This window comes from Schistocerca americana, chromosome 1 (genome assembly GCF_021461395.2).
Source record: "Schistocerca americana isolate TAMUIC-IGC-003095 chromosome 1, iqSchAmer2.1, whole genome shotgun sequence".
Taxonomy (NCBI): domain Eukaryota; kingdom Metazoa; phylum Arthropoda; class Insecta; order Orthoptera; family Acrididae; genus Schistocerca; species Schistocerca americana.
Genome location: NC_060119.1, coordinates 415,165,552 through 415,190,179, shown reverse-complemented (window position 1 = coordinate 415,190,179; position 24,628 = coordinate 415,165,552). Strand labels below are relative to the sequence as shown.

At 37.2% G+C, this 24,628-nt stretch overlaps 1 protein-coding gene across 3 annotated transcripts in view; it reads left to right on the top strand.

Moving 5' to 3' along the window:
• The window catches only part of LOC124602204 (unconventional myosin IC), a 415,107-nt gene that overhangs the window by 312,955 nt on the left and 77,524 nt on the right, over positions 1-24,628 (top strand). For all 3 annotated transcript variants that reach the window (XM_047136305.1, XM_047136304.1, XM_047136306.1), the window contains 2 exons: positions 10,455-10,605; positions 21,997-22,112. In XM_047136305.1, the coding sequence (XP_046992261.1) occupies positions 10,480-10,605; positions 21,997-22,112 (242 nt within the window). In that variant the 5' untranslated portion in view covers positions 10,455-10,479. The remainder of the gene's footprint in view (positions 1-10,454; positions 10,606-21,996; positions 22,113-24,628) is intronic.

Sequence of the window (24,628 nt, the reverse complement as noted above, 5' to 3'; positions counted from 1 at the left end):
TTCCTTTGCTTAATTTTCACGCCTCTTATTCTTTATTGCACTGCCAGACCAATGTCAGTGCTGCACAGTACGAATAGCGCCTTGTTAGAACGCTCTGTATACGCAACTCCTTCACAGTTCTGCCCTGACCTGGTGTGTGTGTGTGTGTGTGTGTGTGTGTGTGTGTGTGTGTGTGTGGTGGGGGGGGGGGGGGGGGGGGAGGAGACAAATTAGGGTATATGCCCCCGGGCGGCATTTCATATTGTTGAATAGAAAGCCTTTCTTCACAAACCGCGATCAGTTCTATTCTCGGAATAGCGTGGAAAACGCGGTGTACGAACACGTAATAACGGGTAACCGGAGAATAAAGGCGAGAAAACTGGTGATTCTGGCAGTGCAAGTGAAGTTAACCGGAGAATAAGTTTTGACAATAGCATGAATACTTACAAAATTAGTGACAAGATTGTTAGAACGCAGGAGGAGCAGAAAAGGGAACATGACACACATTATGTGGAAGATTATTACAATTCCAAATTTATATAAAAATTTCGTAGTATAACATCGCGATCTCATGTTTGAAAAACTGGGGAATATGAACGAAATGTGACACTATTTTTAACATAAAACTTTTTGCCTGTAGTAGGCGTAATAGGAATGTTATATTGATACTCCGTGAATTATGTTCTGTCATGTTGTTTATGTAAATGAGATACATAAAAATGACCATTTGTGCCAAAACAGTCTCGCGTATTTGGCGTATGTTACAACTGCTGCAATATTAGAAACGCCTCTTTCGTTATATCTAGCAGACAGTGACAAAATAGACGGAATGAAATCCAGAAGCCACGCCAGTCTTTGGTATTATTCGTATCAACAGATTTTTCAGTATTAGACAACGACATTTTGATTTTTCATGTAGCAAAACGTTTGACGAACTTTGATGAGGTAATAGGTTCTTTCGCAGAAAGGAAAACACGCCGTGTAGAGCTGTAGCAAGACTAGAGAGAGGAAGAAAGAAGGCTAGGGACTAAAAATCGAAGAAATGTGTACTGTCTTGCTTGTCTCTTGTCTTTAGTGGTTTTAAGTTTCCTGTACTCAGTTTTATGTCACACCGAAGAGTGAGTTAGTAGCTAACAGGTAATAAAGAGTGCAAATTGTCTGAAGAATTCTCTTTCTCCCTGTGTCAAATAATCCCACCTAGTATTAGTTGTGAGATTTTTAAGGGCGGGTAGGATGTCAAACCGGCCGCCTGGGAACAGGAGAGGCACCACAGGACATTTTAATTTCCACAGTTCTGAATGTGGGTTTGTTGGTTTCCATTAAAAACTATAGGTTTGAATTACACAGAGCGAACATGTTTTATATATCAAACTCTTTAGAAAGAAGTGCGCTACAAAGTTAACATATTTTTGAAAAAACAATTTTTCGTAATGTTTGACGTCATATCTCATACGTACGGGAAGGAGGGGGGTCACCACTATAAAGTTTTTGTCCCGGTTCGGAAATATCGTAGATCCGGGGACTGTTCACTGCCTTCTCTCCTGACGGTGCAAATTTGCATTTTTTCCGCGGAGGTGAATAGATGTCTATCCATTCCATACATGCTCTTTGTTGCAAGTGTGATATAACTGACCCACGTCTCATCGCCCGTAATGATGCGGCATAGAAAATAATTGTCTTCCTGGAGTAAAGCTCAAAAAAGTTCAGAGACGCCATAAACCAATCGCTTATGTGTGCAGATAAGGATGATCGCGGAAGCCAGCGTGAGCACAGTTCCCTATACTGCAGACGATCTCGCACGATGGAATGGTCACTGCCTTCCGAGATGCGCATCTGCTGAGCAATGCCCGCAGTTGCTGGGAATCAGTTCCTCAATAGCTTGGACATTGTCGTCTGTGGTCAATGGCGTTCCTACCCGATCAGTATCACCCACGCTTGTGGGACCTTGGCCAGATTTTTGGTACCATTTCGCTACGGCTGGTCCATATACTGCCATAATTTCACAGTGAATCTGTATGCAATTTATATGTTTTTCCCACAGGAATCGTACTGTCTCGTACTGTCTCTCTGGATTAAGTCTCCAGTTGCCGCGCCATTTCGAGCGCACACTATGATGCAACTGTTATCCTTATATGCCTGGAGGAAACCCAAAACATGTAACACTCTTCTGACAGTGCACCATTCCGGTTGTGTAGTGTATGTAACTTACTACTTGGAGTCTCCTCTTGAATAGGTCGCTAAGAGAGACTGGTTAGGGATCAACCAAAGCCTTTGATCCAATATATCATGAAATTCTTCTAAGAAAGAGGGCTGAAAAACAAGTAGCTGAAACCCTGCTTAGAAAATCCCTCTTAGATAACAGAGATCAGACATATGGCAAAAACTAACTCCAAGCCTATCACTCAAAACCTTTCTCATTAATCCATGGTGTACCAATTTTAGGTACCTTCATCTTCTTTGTTTTCATAAATGACTTCCCTCAACATGCTCGATGCTCTGAACCAGTCCTGTTTGCAGATGACACCAATGTACTGATTGAAGGTGAAAATGAAAAAGCTCCTAGTCTGAATGTGAAAGTCATAAATGAAAAGATTCTATAGTGGTTTGTGAGGAATAAGCTACTAATAAACTCTCAAAAAAAAAAAAAAAAAAAAAAAAGGTCACAATACACATCTGCACACAGCAAAATAAAATCCATTAAAACCAAATACATCTATGGGAAACCAAAAAGTTAACAGTGTCACCGAAACAAAATTTCTTGGTGTTAACTTACAAGGCATCATAAATGTAAATCCCACATCATATCCCTAAATTCTAAACCATCCAAAACGACCTATGCAGTGAGAACTGTATAGAAAACAAGTGCTGAAACAGTTAGAGCAGTGTATTACGCTCGCAGAAGTTCCCCATTATGATTGTTATGAATGTAATAAAGAGCATGCTAAAAAAGGAAAACATATGTATTCAAAATAAATCTATACCTGAATACCAAACAAGATCAAGTAGTGACACACAGAAATCATAGTTATACCACCATCTACAAGAAACTTGTAGATCACTCGGGATCAGAGTTATTTAATAGGCTGCCAAGTCACTTAAAGGCCAAACAAAACACATACCAGTATCTTTAAAAAAATCCGTAACTTTGTATCTTACAGAAAACTGTTTTTACTCAGTATCACAGTATCTAAACTTAATTTTTAAATATACTGCACATCTGATGCCAAGAAGCTCTCTCCTGGAAAATATGTACACACAAGTAGTGTAAAATGAGACTGCAAAAAGGCCAAATTGCATTAAATGTACTATATTGCATTGTATTATATTAAACATATCCCATTTAGCAAAAGAAAATTATGTGAAATGCCCATGTAAAGAATTTTGTGTGTTGTAAAGTATGCTTGTACATACATCACAAAAGTGACATTAGCAAATACTATTCAGTGTAACAGTGTTTGAACTAAGGAAACTTTGTCCAACATATTGGGTATAACATATGCACGTCATAGATTTCAGGACATAAATAACATAAAATAAATAAATAAATAAACCACCTCATTAGATCATTAAGACAACACCACCACCATGCTTGTCAAACACAAGAAAAAGTAATCGACCACGACCTTGTAGCAGAAGTCATTCTGTCGCTCCCTCTTAATGCCAAAAGTAAACCAGTCGGGACTGCCGGATTAGGATTTGTAACTCAATATTCACACATACAGTCCAATATCTCAACCACTGCACAATCTGACCTGGCATATCCACAGCAACTGCATTCAGAACCTAATGATGCCAGTGAAACATCACCTCGCCTTTTCATTTCACATAACTTTTGCTTCACAACTGTAGTCTTGTTTCACCTAGACCAGTATTACACAAGGGCTCATAAAATAATTAGTCACCAAAGAGTGGGAATTATCTTTTTTTTTATGGAGCCATGGTATTTTTAACATCAGTCAAAAGGTTTTTTTCTGTAAAGAACGTTAGTATGTTTGAGACCAGAGCAAGAAATTGTGGGGTAAAAGTATACTGATTATAGGTATTTTTATTTTTTGCGAGTGCTTGAATGTCAGGCTGCCCGGAAGCTTATTCCACCTTCTGTCAAGAGTGGCATAAACACCGTGTATCACTTGCCGTAGTTCTCATGGTGAAAGGTGTCAGTGGATGTCATCCCAGTGATAATGAAGTTGTGAAAATGTGTTGGATTAATGTAATGAACCACCGATCAGTGCCCAAAAGAAGATAAATTATAAGTATCTTTAATGTGCAGAAATTATTTGTGGTGAGAAACGTAGAAACTTAATCTTTTGTAGTACAAGCAGTTTCCCTAAATCACCACCAAGTGAGGGGGCACAGTTGTAAAACTCTAGACTTTCTTTCAGCAGCACAGGAGTTAAATCTCTGCTATTTAGGTTTCCATGATTTCTCTATATTTCTTAAGGCAAATGATGGGTTGTATCTTTTGAAAGGAAACTCATCCTTTTATCAGTATTTATGTATCTCATAAAAATCCATCAGAATGGTTCACATTTGATTAGAATTAACGCCAAGACACTCATAGGATGATACATCTGAGCTTTCAACTGCTGTTCATGTATTGGGTTAGAATTTTTTGAACCTTGAAAGTGGATTGTGTATCTCTTTCATATCATTAAAATACGAGTATCATCATATTAGTATCCTCAAAAGGTCTTTTGTACTCTGTGTAGTGACTCTGCTGTGCACTTCACTGATTTGGTGGGTTGCAACAGGAATGTGTTCATGCAAATCTGTAGTAAAGCATCCATTTCCAAATGCAGTTCTGTGGGTCATCCTACCCCTCACTTCAGACAATTGATTGAGAATATAAATGTATAAGCTGCACATTTGTTAGTAATAGTCTGAATTGTTACAACCTTCTTAAATAATGATGTTTCCTAATTATAACCATTTCATAGTGTTAGTTCGACTTCTCACCCTTGAGAGACCAGAAAAATGGGACAAAGCTGCATATTCAGTGATACATTTATAGAGGGCGTGCGGGAATTAGGAATGAATGTTAAAGTGCTGTAGAGCTAAATTTATTGAAAATGTAATGTTTTTTTTTTACAAACACATTAAGTAACGTCTCCCATTTAAGGGTGAAAAACTATATTCTTCATATGAAAACCCGAGGCCACGTGGCAACAAGCAAGCATTCATTTAAGTTCTCGATGATAACGTTCGCAAACATCTGGTGGGATTGCATTAATTACCCTTTTAATTTCATCCTTCAATTGGTGTATTGTTTGTGGTTTGTTCACGTACACTTTTTATTTCACAAATCCTTACACAGAAAATGTCACAAGGTGTAAGACCATATGATCTGGCAGGTCATTCCCGATTGCCCTAGAAAGAGAGAATTTTTTGAGGAAACTTTTCATTCAGCAGAGCAATTGTTTCACGGGATTTGTGACATGTCGCACCTTCTTGTTGAAACCAAAAATTGTTATTTCCATCAATAAGAGGGGGAAAGCCAATCAGAAAGCATATTTTGGTAAAGACTGTTGTTCACAGTAACGGCAGCTCCCTCATCATTTTCAAAAAAGGATGGGCCGATCACTCCTGCTCAGAACCCACACCACACATTCATATGTTGAGGATGCATCTCATCGTCCTCAGTAACTTGCGGATTTTCGTTATCCCAAATTCTGCCACTCTGCTTATTAACATACCCAATGAGGTGGAAGTGCACCTCAACTGAGGAAATTACTCTTTTGTGAAGTTCTCATTCTCTGCTTGTCAAGTCAAGATCCATTGAGCAAACCAATGTCTCTTTCCACGATCTGCAGGCTTCAGCTATTGTGTAAGTTGAATCTTGTACGCATGCATTTTCAGATATTTTGAAAGGATTTCATGCACTGCGCTTGGAGATAAATTCGATTGTGATCTGATTTTCTGTCATGCTGTCACGCATGGCAGCAATGTTTTTTTGCATTTGAACATAATGTGGTTGTCCTGTTTTCTTAATGTTTGAAACAGAACCCGTGGTCTCAAAACTTCCGGATCAGTTTCAAAACTCATGAGTCTGTTGGAGCAACATTATGTCTGAGTGTCACATGCAATTCACAAATGGTTGCTGTGGGACTTCCACTGTATCTGAAATAAATTTCTATCTCTTTGATGCACTGCTGAGTTGTCATCTGCTCCATGACGAAAATAACACACAGGCTATCAGGCCACTAATGGGAAGGATCAAAGATTACATAAGATGAAAAAATCACGGTTGCCAACTGTCATTTGACAAAATGGCACAAAATTCTAATTCGTCCTGGACACCCATTACTTACAGGAATTCTGATTCAAGTTTCCAGTGAGTTCTCTTTCACCACGCAAATGGCTGTCACAAGCCCTTATTTTCACTTTCCAAATAAAAGTTGTTTCGCCTTAATCCAAAATTGAAAGATAAGTGACTTTAGATTTTCTAAGACATGGGCAGCGGATGTTTCTTTTATCTCAAAATCTATCTTCTTAGAATTCTGTTTGTGCATGGTGGAAACATTTGAGACTGTGTTCAAGAATCTGTGCAGAACGAAAGCTTAACAAGTTTAAACAGAGACAAAGGTGGGGGATTGGGGGGGGGGGGGGGGGGGGGGGGTCTGGAAGTAGAGATTGAAAGGTTTTTGTTTTTGTAAGGAATCTGGATCTGTTCAATGGCTGTCCATAACACTTAGTTGTCTGTCAATTTTATTCTGAAACGAAGATGTTCATGAGTATTTTGACATTGTGAAAAAAAGTTTTGGGACTCATCATATTCACTTTTAAACAGAAATATTCTCCTCTCTGCATTAGGTTGTCATTACAGCAATAGTTAAATCATTAAAAATGTATAACTCTTCACAGTTACCATATTTCGTCTACTTTATTCTGATGTTATTCAAACAATTGGGCTAATATGATTGTTGTGTTGGACATTAGCTCACTTATGTCTTGACATTAAAAATGTTTCATTTTCATTAAGTGGCTCTTAGAAAAGATGATGGAATACTCTTCCCATGAGCTACATTCCTTGCCATGGGGGCCTCATTTCATTTTTTTATCATGTCAGCTTAAAAGGATGAGGATACAGGATACAACAAGTAAAGTATTGAAGATGATTTGTCTGTCAGATAGTCATATTAAACTTTTTAGGAAACATCTCCTTTATTTAAGCCTAGAAATATTTTGTGTTCTTACTAACACCCATCAGTATTGATTGCGACGAGCATATGAGCAACATAATTATAGTATGAAACAATGAAAATGAGTTGCCTTTATAAATAAGCCAGCTTTCTCTTACATTGTATGGATGGTCACATCAGGATACGGTCTTCCTGCTGGATATTTGCCTGGACTTAAGTGATCCTTGAAGTTATTTATTATTGATGAGTTCATTACTTTTATTATTCACTGTCAACAAGTAATTTTTGCACAAGGTAACTGTCCTGTCAAATGTACCTGGTATATCATCAAGTACAGACTCACAGCCGACAGGCTATCACACTCCAATCCAAAAGAACTTAATGCTATCTACCTACAGCTTTGTAATTACTATGTGTGCTTCCTTTTGGGCTAATGCTGTATGGATGAAAAGCAGTCAAAAGTATTAATCTGACGAAATTTTCACTAAGAGAGATTCTCCACTACTGTATGCAGCATTATAGGGGAATCTACAGTTTCATTGGAATCTAAACTATGGCATGTAGTGGGCTCTGAAGTGAAAGTCATATTCAAAAATAATTTCCAAACATCGGGATTTTTCTTCTGACTTTGCCAACATGAAGCCATATGATGTATCACTATATAAAAATATTCGTTAATCACTTAAAACTTAGTTTACTGTTCAGGTGGCAGTCATATTGTCATGGCATGTGTAGTTAAACTACAGTAACAGTGAATGTGGAAATTTCCTAGTATATAAATTTTCATATATAGACAAGACTATTTTTTTCCATAAGACGTTGAGATTTGTTTTGTACATTAAGTCTGTTATTTTGTAGGATTTTATAAAGATCTCATTGAACTTACTGTATTTAGTCTGAGTCATTGTTTATATCAGAATATAAAAATTTCATAAATTTTATTAACTTATTGCAGAATAGTATGGGGGCATTGTTTTCATCACTCTTCTGTCCTGTTTTCATATTTCTTTCCTATTCTCATTTTTATCAGAAAAATCTTGTGTGTTTCTTACTGGCAACATGTCGAATTTGGCCACATTCTAATGCAATTAGGTTCGATGATTATACTTCACATTTTCTGTGCAACTGATTTTCATCAACAGTTTAATACAGATTAATCTTCTTAGTATTAACCATAGCATCGTAAAGAGGACTTCTATTGATACGATTCAGTAACAGCAATCATGATGAATATCTACATCACAGATGTTCGAGACTTTAAAGGCTCTCTGGTGCCAGGTAGTTCCAGATGGGATCCCCCATTTCATTCAATTCTGAGGTGCTATTCCAATGCCGTTGTAGAGCCTCTGCACTGTTAGAATTTAAGGGAAATACCAAGTGGGCTGAGGCATGAATGGAAATTTGCGCTGAGGAGGGAGGTGTGCTAGTGTAGTCCGTGCAGTTGTGCAGAGTCCCTATGCCAAAATGGTACATCGGTTGGCACATCTGCCTAGTGAGCAGGAGACCCGGGTTCAAATCCCAGCCTTGTACAAATTTTCATTCATCACCTCGAACTACATAGTGCATCGTACATGTTTGAGACTGGAAAAGGCCTCTGGAGCCATATAGTTTCATTTGATTAAATGATGATGTTCTTGAAACTATTGCTCATACATGTCCGTGTAGGCTTCCTCAAGTAGGTTGCTTGGTGCATCCCCCAAGTAATTTTTGCTCCAATACTGTACTCAAATGCACAGTTTTGAACCAGGCATCTCAATTGGAAATTTTTTATGTGATTTAAGTGGCAGAGTTTGTATTCATTTGCTTGATGTTAATGGATTTATGAAAGTGAGCTGTTGCTAAAAACATTATACTAATGACACAGCATGATTCCTTATACATGCCTTACGAGGGGTGCCCCAGGAGGAATGGTTAGAATTCAGGGATATGACAGGAATCATCATTTGCTGCAAAAAGCCTAGCACACCTGGGCTCTAAAGTGCACACCTTTAGATTTTAGACAGCATTCTTGTCTGGAGCACAGCAATTGGTATAAAATGTTAAATTTATTTGTTGGCAGCTGGTTTCGCCCCTTTCCTCAGACCATCTTCAGGCTTACAGTGACATTATTGCTGCTGGTGCCAGCAGACAGAGCAAGATATGTATAAGTACTGTTGTCACAGTGATCAAGACTGTTTTTATTGATTTTTAGCATACCTTAAGAGCTATGAGCAATTTTTAATCTCCACTACTGTGAAACATGTCTCTTCTACTGAACAAGTGCTCATAGCTCTTAACCCTCATAGTACCAACATATTTTCAATACTGTGTATTACCTGGAGGGGAGAGGGGGACAATATTTTCTGTCCACACTTTAATGATATGTAAGTAGGTTGAAAAAGTTGAAAATATCTTTTAGCACAGTGTTAGAAGTACTAAAGCATTTCCAGTAACACATACACATACCCGGGGGGGGGGGGGGGGGGGGGGGTGGTGGTGTTATCTGTAACCATCACAAACTTTAAAAAAAGTTAGTTATTGATGATTTTACTCACAACACACTTTTTAGAGAGATGTTGGTGTGTGAGTTTAGCTGAAAAATTTAAAACATTTATAGGATCTATTAGAAGACCTCATTAAAAGACCGAGCGAGGTGGCGCAGTGGTTAGACACTGGACTCGCATTCGGGAGGACGACGGTTCAATCCCGCGTCCGGCCATCCAGATTTAGGTTTTCCGTGATTTCCCTAAATCACTCCAGGCAAATGCCGGGATAGTTCCTCTGATAGGGCACGGCCGACTTCCTTCCCCATCCTTCCCTAATCCGATGAGACCGATGACCTCGCTGTCTGGTCTCCTTCCCCAAAACAACCTCAACCCTCATTAAAATATAACTTTTTATTTAAAATTTTAAAATACAAAGCACCTGACTAGATTACAGTATTTTCAAAACGCATTTTTGGTCTTGCGAGGGTTAAGATACGAACTTTAGAGTCCATGTTCACTGGACTTTCATTTCTTGTTTTGGTCCATACTACTTTCTCCCAAATCATGGAAAGCAAGAAACTTGCAGTAGAAGACATTTGTTTCACAGTATCAGTGGTGAAGTAGAGCTCATAGCTCTTAGGATATGCATTTCAAGGCCTGTGTTTTACTTGGCCATTTTGCTTTGAATGATTGTTCCCGTCATATCCCTGAATATTGCCCATTCCTCTGAGGACAACCTGTATTTGTGATAAGTAGCATAAGTTCAGTTTTAAAAAATATATATGCACAAGTTTTGGATGGTCCAAGCTTTGTATTGTGTGAAAAATGTCAAATAAACTCACTCATCATGTTTCTTTCTTTTCCTTTCTAGTGAGCAGAACTCAAGAGGAAGGACAATGGATCGCGATCTGCATAGGAGGGACAGAGTGGGAGTACAGGACTTTGTCCTTTTGGAGGACTATCAGAGTGAATCTGCTTTTATAGAAAATCTGCGTAAGCGATTCAAAGAAGACATTATATATGTAAGCAGCATCATATTTATCTCATAATTGGAAATTAATTGCAAGGAAGTTAGATAAATTATAGTATAGAGGCTGTAAACAAATATGATAGTTGACAGATAACAGAAAGCAGTCTTTCTTAACCCTACTTATTTTGCCATGTGAAATAACAATGATCTCAAACTGCCAGTTTCCTTTAAGTTTCTGTATACAGGGTGTCACAAAACTATTTTTTCAAATTTTTAGCCCGCATCTTGTGGTCGTGCGGTAGCGTTCTCGCTTCCCACGCCCGGGTTCCCGGGTTCGATTCCCGGCGGGGTCAGGGATTTTCTCTGCCTCGTGATGGCTGGGTGTTGTGTGATGTCCTTAGGTTAGTTAGGTTTAAGTAGTTCTAAGTTCTAGGGGACTGATGACCATAGATGTTAAGTCCCATAGTGCTCAGAGCCATTTGAACCATTTTTTCAAATTTTTACGGGAGGTAGAGAACATCAAAAAGAATGTATTTCAATAAGGAACATACTGTCTCTGAAATAGTGGTGCTGATGTAAGAAGATGTGTCAGTGTTGCCAACTGGCAATGTGTACTGACTTTCAAAGCTACTCTGTTTACGGAACATGTGTTGCCAGAACTGCAGGAGTATCTATATCTGAATGTTAGTCAAAGGATGTACTTCCAGCATGAAGGAGCACTGTCCCTGTCCAGCATTCCTGTGAGCAATAATCAGAGAGCCACCTTTGGGAATCGATGTATCAGCTGAGGTAATCCTATGACCTGACCACCCAGGTCACCTGACCTCACATGTGACGATTTCATCCTCTGGTAGCATATGAAGCAGCTTGTGTATGAAACAGTTGTGAAAATGGAATAAGTCCTTGTTGCTAGAATTGCTGTCACTGTTGGTACCATTGCAGATAAGCCAGGAATCTTCGGACATGACAAGCAATGACCTGATGACGTACTGCATGCAGACCAGTGGTCGTGCATTTGAGTAGTTCCTGTGAATGCCACTGCTGTAATTCACATACTAAACTATCTTCTGTGCAAATAGTCCCTAACGTCAGAAATTGCTGTCAGGGACCATATGTACCATAACTAAATATGTGTATTTTGATGTTCTCTACCTCCTGTATTGATCTGAATGAATAATTTCAGATCACCCTGAATGCTTTTCACACAGTTCAAGCTGACACTTGGCTTGATGGGTGATAGGGGTGGTCATAAAGTATACTGCCATTTATGGTAGAGTATTAGCTGGACTGTGCGAATGCTACTTCTTTGGTAATATGCCCAACTGCAACAGCTAAAATCAGCTGATTACTGACCTACTCGTGTCGAATATGCTGTTTCTGGCTATCATTTGAGGTAATGACAATAGTAAGCTGTTGCCCACCACCAAGTGCATCTGATAATGACCATCACAGAAAGTCACTTGGGTTATTGTTAACAGTAATGCTTGTGCTGTTGACTGACAATGTACAAACAATAATATTTTGCAGTTGTTGTTTTTCCAGCTAGCACTGAATAAAATTACGGTAAAAATTCATTGTTTTTGATACAGTATGACACATGACACGAAGGGCATTGGAGTGTTTGTGTACTCTCATTGAACTTAAATACATATTTATCGGAATGGAAGGTCGTCAACTCTCATAGAACAAAGAGGCACATTGGGTAACCTAATAAACTCGCACTAGTGAGCAAATAACACTTCCAGAGAAACATTCACAACTGAGCATTACAGCATAGATTGAAACTGGTCATCATCTAAGCATTGAAAAATAGTAATAATAATAATAATAATAATAATAATAATAATAATAATAATAATAACAATACCCCGTGGAGGCCCGGGAAAAGAATAGGCCTCCGGTATGTACTCCAGTCGTAAAAGGTGACGAAAAGAACAAACCACTAATAGGGCTAACCCCCCTTTTAGTGTGATTAGTTGGTTCAGGACAGAACTAAAGAAGCCTCAGACAAGCGCCGTCATGGTCGGGGACGACGCTTGAACCCTATGCCCGCCCACAATGGTAACGACACTGCTAGCCACACGGAAAATGATTTAAATCCAAATAGAGGTGTTTTGCAGGATATGCTTCCTGCAACCACCCTAGAAGGAAAACAAAGACAGAGGATGAGATGGTCAGATGAAGTTAATCGACACCTCATGTTCTGTTGTGACCAAGCAACAAACCTAGGAACCAACACAACTGGATACAGATCACAAGTGTACACAACATTTATTACCAGATACCCAGAATTAAAATTTTTAACAGAACAACGACTAGCTGATCAGATCCGTGTAATAATCAAAAATAACAGGATACCCCAGTCAGAATTAGAAAACATCAAACAACAAGTACAACAAATACTGGAACAAAATAATGTGCAATCGGAAGAAGAAGAAAATACAGTAATGGACTCAAACATCCCAGAGCAAACAAACAAAGAACAACACGCATCAATTAAACAATCAGAGCAAAATGAAATCTTAAGGCAGCCACCAGAACAAGCACAAATAGAACACAAAGTGACACACATGTTAGATATGGAAGAAAAATTTCAGCTGACATATATAGAATACAAAGACACAAATACAGACATTAGACCATTCTTGCATAGACCGCCAAATAACCCACAAGTCGAAACAACAATAAAAATTATCATCACAATCATACACAACAAAATAAATGAAAACACAACTATGGAAGAGTTACAACTACTGGTTTATATAGGAGCATTCACTACACTAAATATACACACTAGGCAGAGATCAGAACAAAACCAGCATGGCAACACAGGCTACAGATCAGAATAGAAAAACTGAGAAAAGACATCGGACAGCTAACACAATTTATAAGAAATGAAATGTCAGGAAAAAAACGAAAAAGGTTAGGTAAAATCTCACAACAAGAAGCGATAGAGAAATTACATGAAAAGAAGCAGAAATTACAAGCGTTGGCCAAACGACTTAGAAGATACAAAAAAAGTGAAAATAGAAGGAAACACAACCAAACATTCAACACAAACCAAAAGAAATTTTACCAAACAATAGATAACACACGCATTAAAATAGACAATCCACCAAACATAACAGATATGGAACACTCCTGGAGCAACATATGGTCAAACCCGCTACAACATAACAGGCATGCATGGTGGATACAAGCAGAAACAGACACATACAAGATGATACCACAAATGCCTGAAGTGATAATTTTGCAACATGAAGTCACCCAAGCAATTAATTCTACTCACAATTGGAAAGCCCCTGGAAAAGATAAAATAGCAAATTTCTGGCTAAAGAAATTCACCTCAACACATTCACATCTAACTAAATTATTTAACAGTTACATTGCAGACCCATACACATTCCCTGATACACTAACACATGGAATAACTTATCTGAAACCTAAAGATCAAGCAGACACAGCAAACCCAGCTAAATATCGCCCCATAACATGCCTACCAACAATATACAAAATATTAACTTCAGTCATTACACAGAAATTAATGACACATACAACACAGAACAAAATTATAAATGAAGAACAAAAAGGCTGTTACAAAGGAGCACGAGGATGTAAAGAGCAACTGATAATAGATGCAGAGCTGACGTATCAAGCTAAAACTAAACAAAGGTTGCTGCACTACGCATACATTGATTACCAAAAAGCTTTTGATAGTGTACCCCACTCATGGTTACTACAAATATTGGAAATATACAAAGTAGATCCTAAATTGATACAGTTCCTAAACATAGTAATGAAAAATTGGAAAACCACACTTAATATCCAAACAAATTCAAATAACATCACATCACAACCAATACAGATTAAGCGTGGAATATACCAAGGAGACTCATTAAGTCCTTTCTGGTTCTGCCTTGCTCTGAACCCACTATCCAACATGCTAAATAATACAAATTATGGATACAATTTTACTGGAACATACCCACACAAAATCACACATCTGCTATACATGGATGATCTAAAACTACTGGCAGCAACAAATCAACAACTCAACCAATTACTAAAGATAACAGAAATATTCAGCAATGATATAAATATGGCTTTTGGAACAGACAAATGTAAGAAAAAAGCATAGTCGAGGGAAAACACACTAAACAAGAAGATTACATTTTGGATAACCACAGCGACTGCATAGAAGCGATGGAAAAAACAGATGCCTATAAATATCTAGGATACAGACAAAAAATATAGGAATAGATAATACAAATATTAAAGAAGAACTAAAATAAAAATATAGACAAAGACTAACAAAAATACTGAAAACAGAATAGACAGCAAGAAACAAGACAAAAGCTATAAATACTTATGCTATACCAATATTGACCTACTCATTTGGAGTAGTGAAATGGAGTAACACAGACCTAGAAGCACTAAATACACTTACATGATCACAATGCCACAAATATAGAATACATCACATACATTCATCAACTGAAAGATTCACATTAAGCAGAAAGGAAGGAGGAAGGGGATTTATCGACATAAAAAACCTACATTATGGACAGGTAGACAATTTAAGAAAATTCTTTATAGAACGAGCAGAAACTAGCAAAATACACAAAGCAATCACTCATATAAATACATCGGCTACACCACTGCAATTTCATAATCACTTCTACAACCCTTTAGATCACATAACATCAACAGATACGAAGAAAGTAAATTGGAAAAAGAAAACACAACATGGCAAGCACCCGTATCATCTAGCACAGCCACACATCGATCAAGATGCATCCAACACATGACTAAGAAAAGGCAATATATACAGTGAGATGGAAGGATTCATGATTGCAATACAGGATCAAACAATAAACACCAGATATTACAGCAAGCATATTATTAAAGATCCCAATACCACAACAGATAAATGCAGACTTTGCAAACAACAAATAGAAACAGTAGATCACATCACAAGCGGGTGTACAATACTATCAAATACAGAATACACCAGAAGGCATGACAATGTAGCAAAAATAATACATCAAAAGCTTGCCTTACAACATAAACTTATAAAACAACACGTTCCCACATACAAGTATGCACCACAAAGTGTACTGGAGAATGATGAATTCAAATTATACTGGAACAGAACCATTATAACAGATAAAACAACACCACATAACAAACCTGACATCATACTCACCAATAAAAAGAAGAAATTAACACAACTAATCGAAATATCCATACCCAATACAACAAATATACAAAAGAAAACAGGAGAAAAAATTGAAAAATACATCCAACTGGCTGAGGAAGCCAAGGACATGTGGCATCAGGATAAAGTTGACATTATACCAATTATACTATCAACTACAGGAGTCATACCACACAATATCCACCAGTACATCAATGCAATACAGCTACGTCCAAACCTATATATACAACTACAGAAATCTGTAATTATTGATACATGTTAAATTACCCGAAAGTTCCTAAATGCAATGTAACGTATACCATACAGTTAAAAGGAAGTGACGCTTGATCAAGGTCCGCGTCACTTTCCGTTTTTAACCAGACTTAACGTCTGAGAAAGTAAAGAAATAATAATAATAAAGAAAACCTTACAACTGAAACTGTATTTTCTCAACATTTGAGAGATTTGGAATTAAAATTCTCTCCATCCATAGTCATTTAAGTTTTCTAAATCACTGACTGGAATGAATATGGTGACAATTCTTTAAACAAAGTCATAGTCAGTTTCCTTCCCCATTTTCATGCAGTCGAACTTGTAGTCAATAGTGTTGACAAAGAATTAAACAATAAATGCCCTTTATTTGCTCTGATTATCAGAGTTAAATTCAGAAATTGGATATTTCTACCCAGTAAATAAAATGAGAGATGAAAAAAATCAGGCACACGTCACTCGCACAGCACCATCTATGGCCACTCTGGGCAGACTGCGGAATCTAGTCTCTTTTTTTTTTTGTGCTGTCAGAAACTCACTGTGTCATCTTTACAGTGAGTAGCAATCTGCCCTTTTCGTAATTGCTGATATTTCAACCTGGACTTTCCATTGTTTAATGAGGACAACATCAATTGTAGGAAAACTTATTTATTCATCCATAGACCATTCAGGTGAACAGTATCAGACATGAGAATTAAGGAAGTAAATAGTCTCTTCCATGGTATTGCAAAGTATATTGAAGGGATAGGATAGTAGCTGAACAGGAAGGGAAGATCAGAGCACTTCAGGCTGAACTGGATAGTGTTAGGGAGGAACTGGTGAGTTTAAGAGGGGAGAAGGGTGAAGGCAGGGGGAAGTGGTAGCAAGGAATAGGGGCCACAGGGAGACAACAGTATTTGACAATTTCATCATTGGCACAAACAAAAGATTTGTCCTGCTACCTCAGTTAACTAAGGAAGAGGCTTAGGTAGACATAAGTGTAGTTAATACTCGACAGACTTTCACTACAAAAGCAACTGTTTCAAAAAAAGTAGAAAGTAGGACAAAAGTTCTGTTAGGTAGTAGCCATGGAAAAAGTGTGGGCCAGATCTTGCAGGGAAAATTAGGTGACAGTTACCAGGTCATAAGGTTTTCCAAGTCCAGTGCATGTTTTAGCCAACTGATAAAGGATGTAGGATCATTGTGCAAGGCTTTTACAAAGCAGAATCATGTTGTGGTAGTGGATGGAGCAGGAAACAGTATTGAAAGGGATCAGACCTATAATATTTAATGTGACCTGGTGAAAATAGCATCTGCAGCGAACCATAAAGATATTGGCTTGGTTCCTGCTTCATATGATTGACCCCAATTGAACGGCTCTGTCAGGAGGGTCAATGTGGAGCTAGATCAGCTGCTTCGGCCGGCTACTTTGTCAGGCATAGGTTTGGTTCCTGCTGGAACTATTGGTAGGTGGGACTTCACAAGGCATGGCCTGCATCTCAATAGGAAAGGGAAGGATAAATTGGCTGGGATGACAGCAAAATCTTTAGGGGGCAGGGGCACTGAAGCTCATATCTCTTTTTTAGGCTAAGATCAATGTCCAATGAGACAATATGGAATGAAATTAAGTTTTGTGAGAAGTTCAGACAGGCAGGTACTAGAGATGTTAAAGTATCGCAAGATGGGGAACCTAATGATAATTCAAAATTTAACCTATTTTATACCTTTGTGAGTATATTTGAAAACAACGAAACATTGTTGTAAGAAACCATCTGAAAAGCCATGGCTAATTAAAGGGATAAAAATATCTTCTAAATGGAAATGGGAAGTGTCTCTTATAGCTAGAAGGAGTAATGATCCAGAAGCAATCAAACCTTATAAAAACTACTGCACTGTATGTGCATTGGTCTGAGTTAGCACCTCTGATAATAAAATTAAAACAATTTGGAATATGGTTAAAATGGAAACAGGGCAATCAAGCGCACAGGAAGAGCAACCAAGAGCACAGGAAGACATTATTTCTTTCAAACTCAATGAAGAGTTTGTTGACACAAAGTGAGAAGTAAAAAATATTTTAATAATAATTTTTTAAGTGTTGTAGAGAAAATAGGATCCAGCTGTTCATTAGAAAATGCAAGGCTGTATGTGGAAGAGGCAATACCAATGCAATTTGATAAAATTGATATTCAACCTGTCTCACCTACTGAAATTAGGAAAATAATAAATGCACTCAAAAATAAAAGCTCTCATGAAATTGATGGCATTCTCCCAACACATCAGAAGGATTCTCAGTTGCCTATGTAGTAGCTCACTGAAACAGGGCATTTTTGCAGATAGACTGAAATATGCTATTGTTAAACCATGGCATAAAAAGGTGATAGGTATGATGCTGACAATTACAACGCAGTCTTACTACTCGCAACTTTATCGAAAGTTTTTCAAAAAGTAATGTATTCAGGAGTAGAGTAACTACACATATTTGTAAAAAGTAATTACTAACATAGTGTCAATTTGGTTTTCAGAAAGGCATTTTCAACAAAAAATGCTATATATCCTTTCACTGATCAATTATTAAATTCTGTGAATAACTGAACATCACCCATTCGGATATGTTTGATATCTCTCAAAGGCTTTCGACTGTGAGAATTGTGAAATTCTTCTAAATAAGCTGAAGTACTTTGGTATGAGTGGCACAGTGCACAAATGGTTTCATTCGTATTTAACTAGAAGAATGCCAAAGGTTGAAATTGACATTACAGATAGTCTGCAAAAATCACGAGAGTCCTCCAACTGGGGAAGTATCAAGAATGGTGTCCCACAGGGTTCAGCCTTGGGTCTCTTATTGTTCTTAATAAATATATATATATATATATATATATATATATATATATATATATATATATATATATATATATATATATATATATATATATATATATATATATATATAAAAAGAAAGATGATGAAACTTACCAAACAAAAGCGCTGGCAGGTCGATAGACACACAAACAAACACAAACATACACACAAAATTCTAGCTTTCGCAACCAATGGTTGCCTCGTCAGGAAAGAGGGAAGGAGAAGGAAAGACAAAAGGATTGGGTTTTAAGGGAGAGGGTAAGGAGTCATTCCAATCCCGGGAGCGGAAAGACTTACCTTAGGGGGAAAAAAGGACAGGTATACACTCGCACACACACACATATCCATCCACACAAGCAGACATTTGTAAAGGCAAAGAGTTTGGGCATTTTTTGGCTATGTTAGTAATTGACTATGTTAGTAATTACTTTTTACAAATATGTGTAGTTACTCTACTCCTGAATACATTACTTTTTGAAAAACTTTCGATAAAGTTGCGAGCTTCTCCTTTTCCTTCTCCTTTTCCTTCTCCTTCCTTTTCCTTCTCCTTTTCCTTCTCCTTCCCTCTTTCCTGACGAGGCAACCATTGGTTGCGAAAGCTAGAATTTTGTGTGTATGTTTGTGTTTGTTTGTGTGTCTATCGACCTGCCAGCGCTTTTGTTTGGTAAGTTTCATCATCTTTCTTTTTAGATATATTTTTCCCACGTGGAATGTTTCCCTCTATTATATATATATATATATATATATATATATATATATATATATATATATATATATATATATATATATATATATATATAAAAAAATGACTTGCCACACAATATCTGTGAAGATGCAAAGCTATTATAAATAATGTCTTTCAGAAAATAATTAAGTGGTTCTCTGCAAATGAACTCTTACAAAATTTTGAGAAAACACAGAATATACAACGCTGCACAGTAATTGTGTAACACAATTGATAAATATAGACTTTGAACAGAAGTCTGTTAAACTTCCTGGCAGATTAAAACTGTGTGCTGGATCGAGACTCAAACTCAGGACCTTTTCCTTTTGTGTGCAAGTGCTTGGCATAGCACTTGCCCATGAAAGGCAAAGGTCCCAAGTTCGAGTATTGGCCTGGCACACAGTTTTAATCTGCCAGAAAGTTTCATATCAGCACACACTCCGGTGCAGAGTGAGAATTTTTATTTACTTATTTATTATCATCCCAATGATCACATTTGTGATACAGGATTTGTCAGGGTGCATTTTTACAACTGTATAATATCTTTACAAAATTTGTATCTGTGCTGAATTCATATTAATCTATCTTATGTTTAATACAATATACAATTAATAAGTGTTTTGATAACATAATTTCTTATGCACTGATGTAATTTCATTTGTCACATTAACTTAAACATATATTGTTATACAGTTGCGCAGAGATATTCACTTATGCTGTAATAACATTTGTCAAGCATGTGGTTCTTTATAACAGTTTTAAACTTATCCTCGTTTTCCAGCTCTTTGATATGTTTTGGTAGTGCATTAAAAAGTTTGATGCCTTGATTACATACATGTTTCTGGCTTCGGGTCCTTTACAGCTTGTATGTGGAGATCTTTACATTGCCGTGTATCGTAATTATGGAAGTCTGTATTGGTTTTCATTTTGTCCTGATTTCTTTTGACCACCAACAGACATTTCAGAATGTATAATGATGGAATTGTTAAAATTTTCAAAGCTTTAAAAAGGGGCCTACAATGTGTTTGAGGTGGGCTGTGGGTCATTATCTGAATAGCACGTTTTTGTAATTTGAAAATCTCATTTAGACGACAATTTGTTTTTCCCCAGAATACTATCCCATAGGATGCAATCGACTGAAAATAGCCAAAATATACTAATCTGGTACAGTCATTACTACAAACTCTTCATTCAGAAGTCTGTTGCTAAGGCAAAATATTAAAAGTTTCTGGGTGTATGCATTGATGAGAAAATGAATTGGAAGGAATACATTGACGATCTACTGAAACATTTAGTTCAGCTACTTTTGTTATTAGGGTTATTGCAAATTTTGGTGATAAACATATCAGTAAATTAACCTACTATGCCTATTTTCATTTACTGCTTTCATTTGACATCATATTTTGGCGTAATTCATCATTAAGAGAAAGTCTATAATCAGAATAACAGCTGGATCCCACCCAAGATCACACTGCAGACATTTATTTAAGGAACTTGGCATATGCACAGTACCTTTGCACTACATATATTCACTTATGAAATTTGTTATTAACAACTCATTCCAATTCAAAAGTAACAGCAAAGCACTAAAGGATGATATTCACTCTTCTGGGTTAAATCTGACATTGACACAGAACAGGGTGAGTTATGCCAGCACAAAAATCTTTGGTTGCCTACCATATAGCATTAAAAGTCTGACAGATAGCTAATCAGCATTTGAAAACAAATTAAAAGAATTTGTGAGTGACAACTCCATCTCTCAATGGATGAATTGTTAGATATGAAGTGGGAGGGGGATTGTATTGCATAAAGAAAAGTTATGTTAAGTCGATACATTCCACATCATTACGAAATGTCGTGTTCCTGATCTAAGGAACAAGTATTAATGTAATGTAGTGTATGTCAGATAAATTACAGACATAATATATTTTTAAACAGAGTATGACAGGAGTAGGTGAGGATGGAGCTGGAAGTTGGCCATTGCTTAATAAAAAGGAACGATCCTGGCATTCACCTAAAACAGTTTGCACTTTTTATGAGTTGGTGTTCAACCACCCTGGTGTATTCAATAAAGATCAAACACAGAAAAAGCATATAATTTCAACTAACAGTATTGTGTTGCTGGATTTACACTCTGTTTCGCTGGTATTGACTTGACTGTTTTTGCCATCTCTCGTTTGTTTCTACTACTCTATCAGCTGCTGTCACCCCACATCTCTTCATATTCATTTGTAAAGAAGAGTCTTCTTCTTTGAAATGTTTTGTGCATTCACATAATGAAAATTACATTTTGCACATTATATGATTACAATAATGTTTAGTCTACTTGCAGAAGACAGGAAGTAACTTCAAAGTATGTAGTTGGCAACACATTTCTAATATGTTATGAAGTTCCTTTTTTTGTATTCTTTCAGACATACATTGGAACTGTGTTGATATCAGTCAACCCATATAAAAATTTGCGAATTTACACTGCTGAAGCAGTTAAACAATATAAAGGTCTACATTTTTATGAAGCTTCACCACACATGTGAGTAGAATTTAATTCTATTTTCCATACTTGTATTTAATGTATCTCGTGTGTACATGTATACTTCTCATTGTTCTGCATTGTTAATGTCTCTTTGGAAGTATCCTGATTTATTTACTTTCAGCAAATTTGTTCACTTTCAAACACAATTATGCTCTATCTACGATGTTTTTATATATAGCACCAGCAGTATACTAGTTGAGAAAAATTCTTAAAAATACATCCCCTAAAGAGTTGTTCCATGTCATTGAAATACATATGGCTCAAGGTAGTGTAGAATCGGAAATCAGCCCATTGTTTACTTGAAATTCAACGTGCATTGAAAGTTGCTTTTTCATATTGTGCAACTATATTATGCAACTATGATGCTTAAAACATTAGTATGATGTTTACTTTATATATCCATTCACTAAAATCATATTCATATGGTTTTTACTTTATATAACCATTCACTAAAATCATATTCAAATGTAAGAACACAAAGTATAACACTGTGTTGTGATGCATAAAATTTTGCTGGTATGTGTCCGCTATTTTCAGTTGCATAATCAATTAATTAAACATAACCATTAAAGATGAAAAATCCCTGTATTTAATACTATGTGAGTCATCTACAGATATTTCATATTACACTTTATGAATTTCATCTAAGAATGGAACGCTACAGTCTCAGAAATTCAATTGAGGATGATACTTTGTTAATATGTTGTATGAATATCAAGAGCTCAGATGGAAACCCAGTTCTAAGCAAAGAAGGGAAAGCAGAAAGGTGGAAGGAGTATATAGAGGGTCTATACAAGGGCGATGTACTTGAGGACAATATTATGGAAATGGAAGAGGATGTAGATGAAGATGAAATGGGAGATACGATACTGCGTGAAGAGTTTGACAGAGCACTGAAAGACCTGAGTCGAAACAAGGCCCCCGGAGTAGACAATATTCCATTGGAACTACTGACGGCCGTGGGAGAGCCAGTCCTGACAAAACTCTACCATCTGGTGAGCAAGATGTATGAAACAGGCGAAATACCCTCAGACTTCAAGAAGAATATAATAATTCCAATCCCAAAGAAAGCAGGTGTTGACAGATGTGAAAATTACCGAACAATCAGTTTAATAAGCCACAGCTGCAAAATACTAACACGAATTCTTTACAGACGAATGGAAAAACTAGTAGAAGCCAACCTCGGGGAAGATCAGTTTGGATTCCGTAGAAACACTGGAACACGTGAGGCAATACTGACCTTACGACTTATCTTAGAAGAAAGATTAAGGAAAGGCAAACCTACGTTTCTAGCATTTGTAGACTTAGAGAAAGCTTTTGACAATGTTGACTGGAATACTCTCTTTCAAATTCTGAAGGTGGCAGGGGTAAAATACAGGGAGCGAAAGGCTATTTACAATTTGTACAGAAACCAGATGGCAGTTATAAGAGTCGAGGGACATGAAAGGGAAGCAGTGGTTGGGAAGGGAGTAAGACAGGGTTGTAGCCTCTCCCCGATGTTGTTCAATCTGTATATTGAGCAAGCAGTAAAGGAAACAAAAGAAAAATTCGGGGTAGGTATTAAAATTCATGGAGAAGAAATAAAAACTTTGAGGTTCGCCGATGACATTGTAATTCTGTCAGAGACAGCAAAGGACTTTGAAGAGCAGTTGAATGGAATGGACAGTGTCTTGAAAGGAGGATATAAGATGAACATCAACAAAAGCAAAACAAGGATAATGGAATGTAGTCTAATTAAGTCGGGTGATGCTGAGGGAATTAGATTAGGAAATGAGGCACTTAAAGTAGTAAAGGAGTTTTGCTATTTGGGGAGCAAAATAACTGATGATGGTCGAAGTAGAGAGGATATAAAATGTAGGCTGGCAATGGCAAGGAAAGCGTTTCTGAAGAAGAGAAATTTGTTAACATCCAGTATTGATTTAAGTGTCAGGAAGTCATTTCTGAAAGTATTTGTATGGAGTGTAGCCATGTATGGAAGTGAAACATGGACGATAAATAGTTTGGACAAGAAGAGAATAGAAGCTTTCGAAATGTGGTGCTACAGAAGAATGCTGAAGATTAGATGGGTAGATCACATAACTAATGAGGAAGTATTGAATAGGATTGGGGAGAAGAGAAGTTTGTGGCACAACTTGACCAGAAGAAGGGATCGGTTGGTAGGACATGTTCTGAGGCATCAAGGGATCACCAATTTAGTATTGGAGGGCAGCGTGGAGGGTAAAAATCGTAGAGGGAGACCAAGAGATGAATACACTAAGCAGATTCAGAAGGATGTAGGTTGCAATAGGTACTGGGAGATGAAAAAGCTTGCACAGGATAGAGTAGCATGGAGAGCTGCATCAAACCAGTCTCAGGACTGAAGACCACAACAACAACAACAAGGGTGTCCACCCACAAAAGCTGTAAAGCACACTAGCCAGAAGATACCGAGAACAAGGACTCTTAAAGTTTCATGCACAGCTCATGTGCTGGTTCATTTATACATTATGGCAGCACTATGAAATGGCTGCACC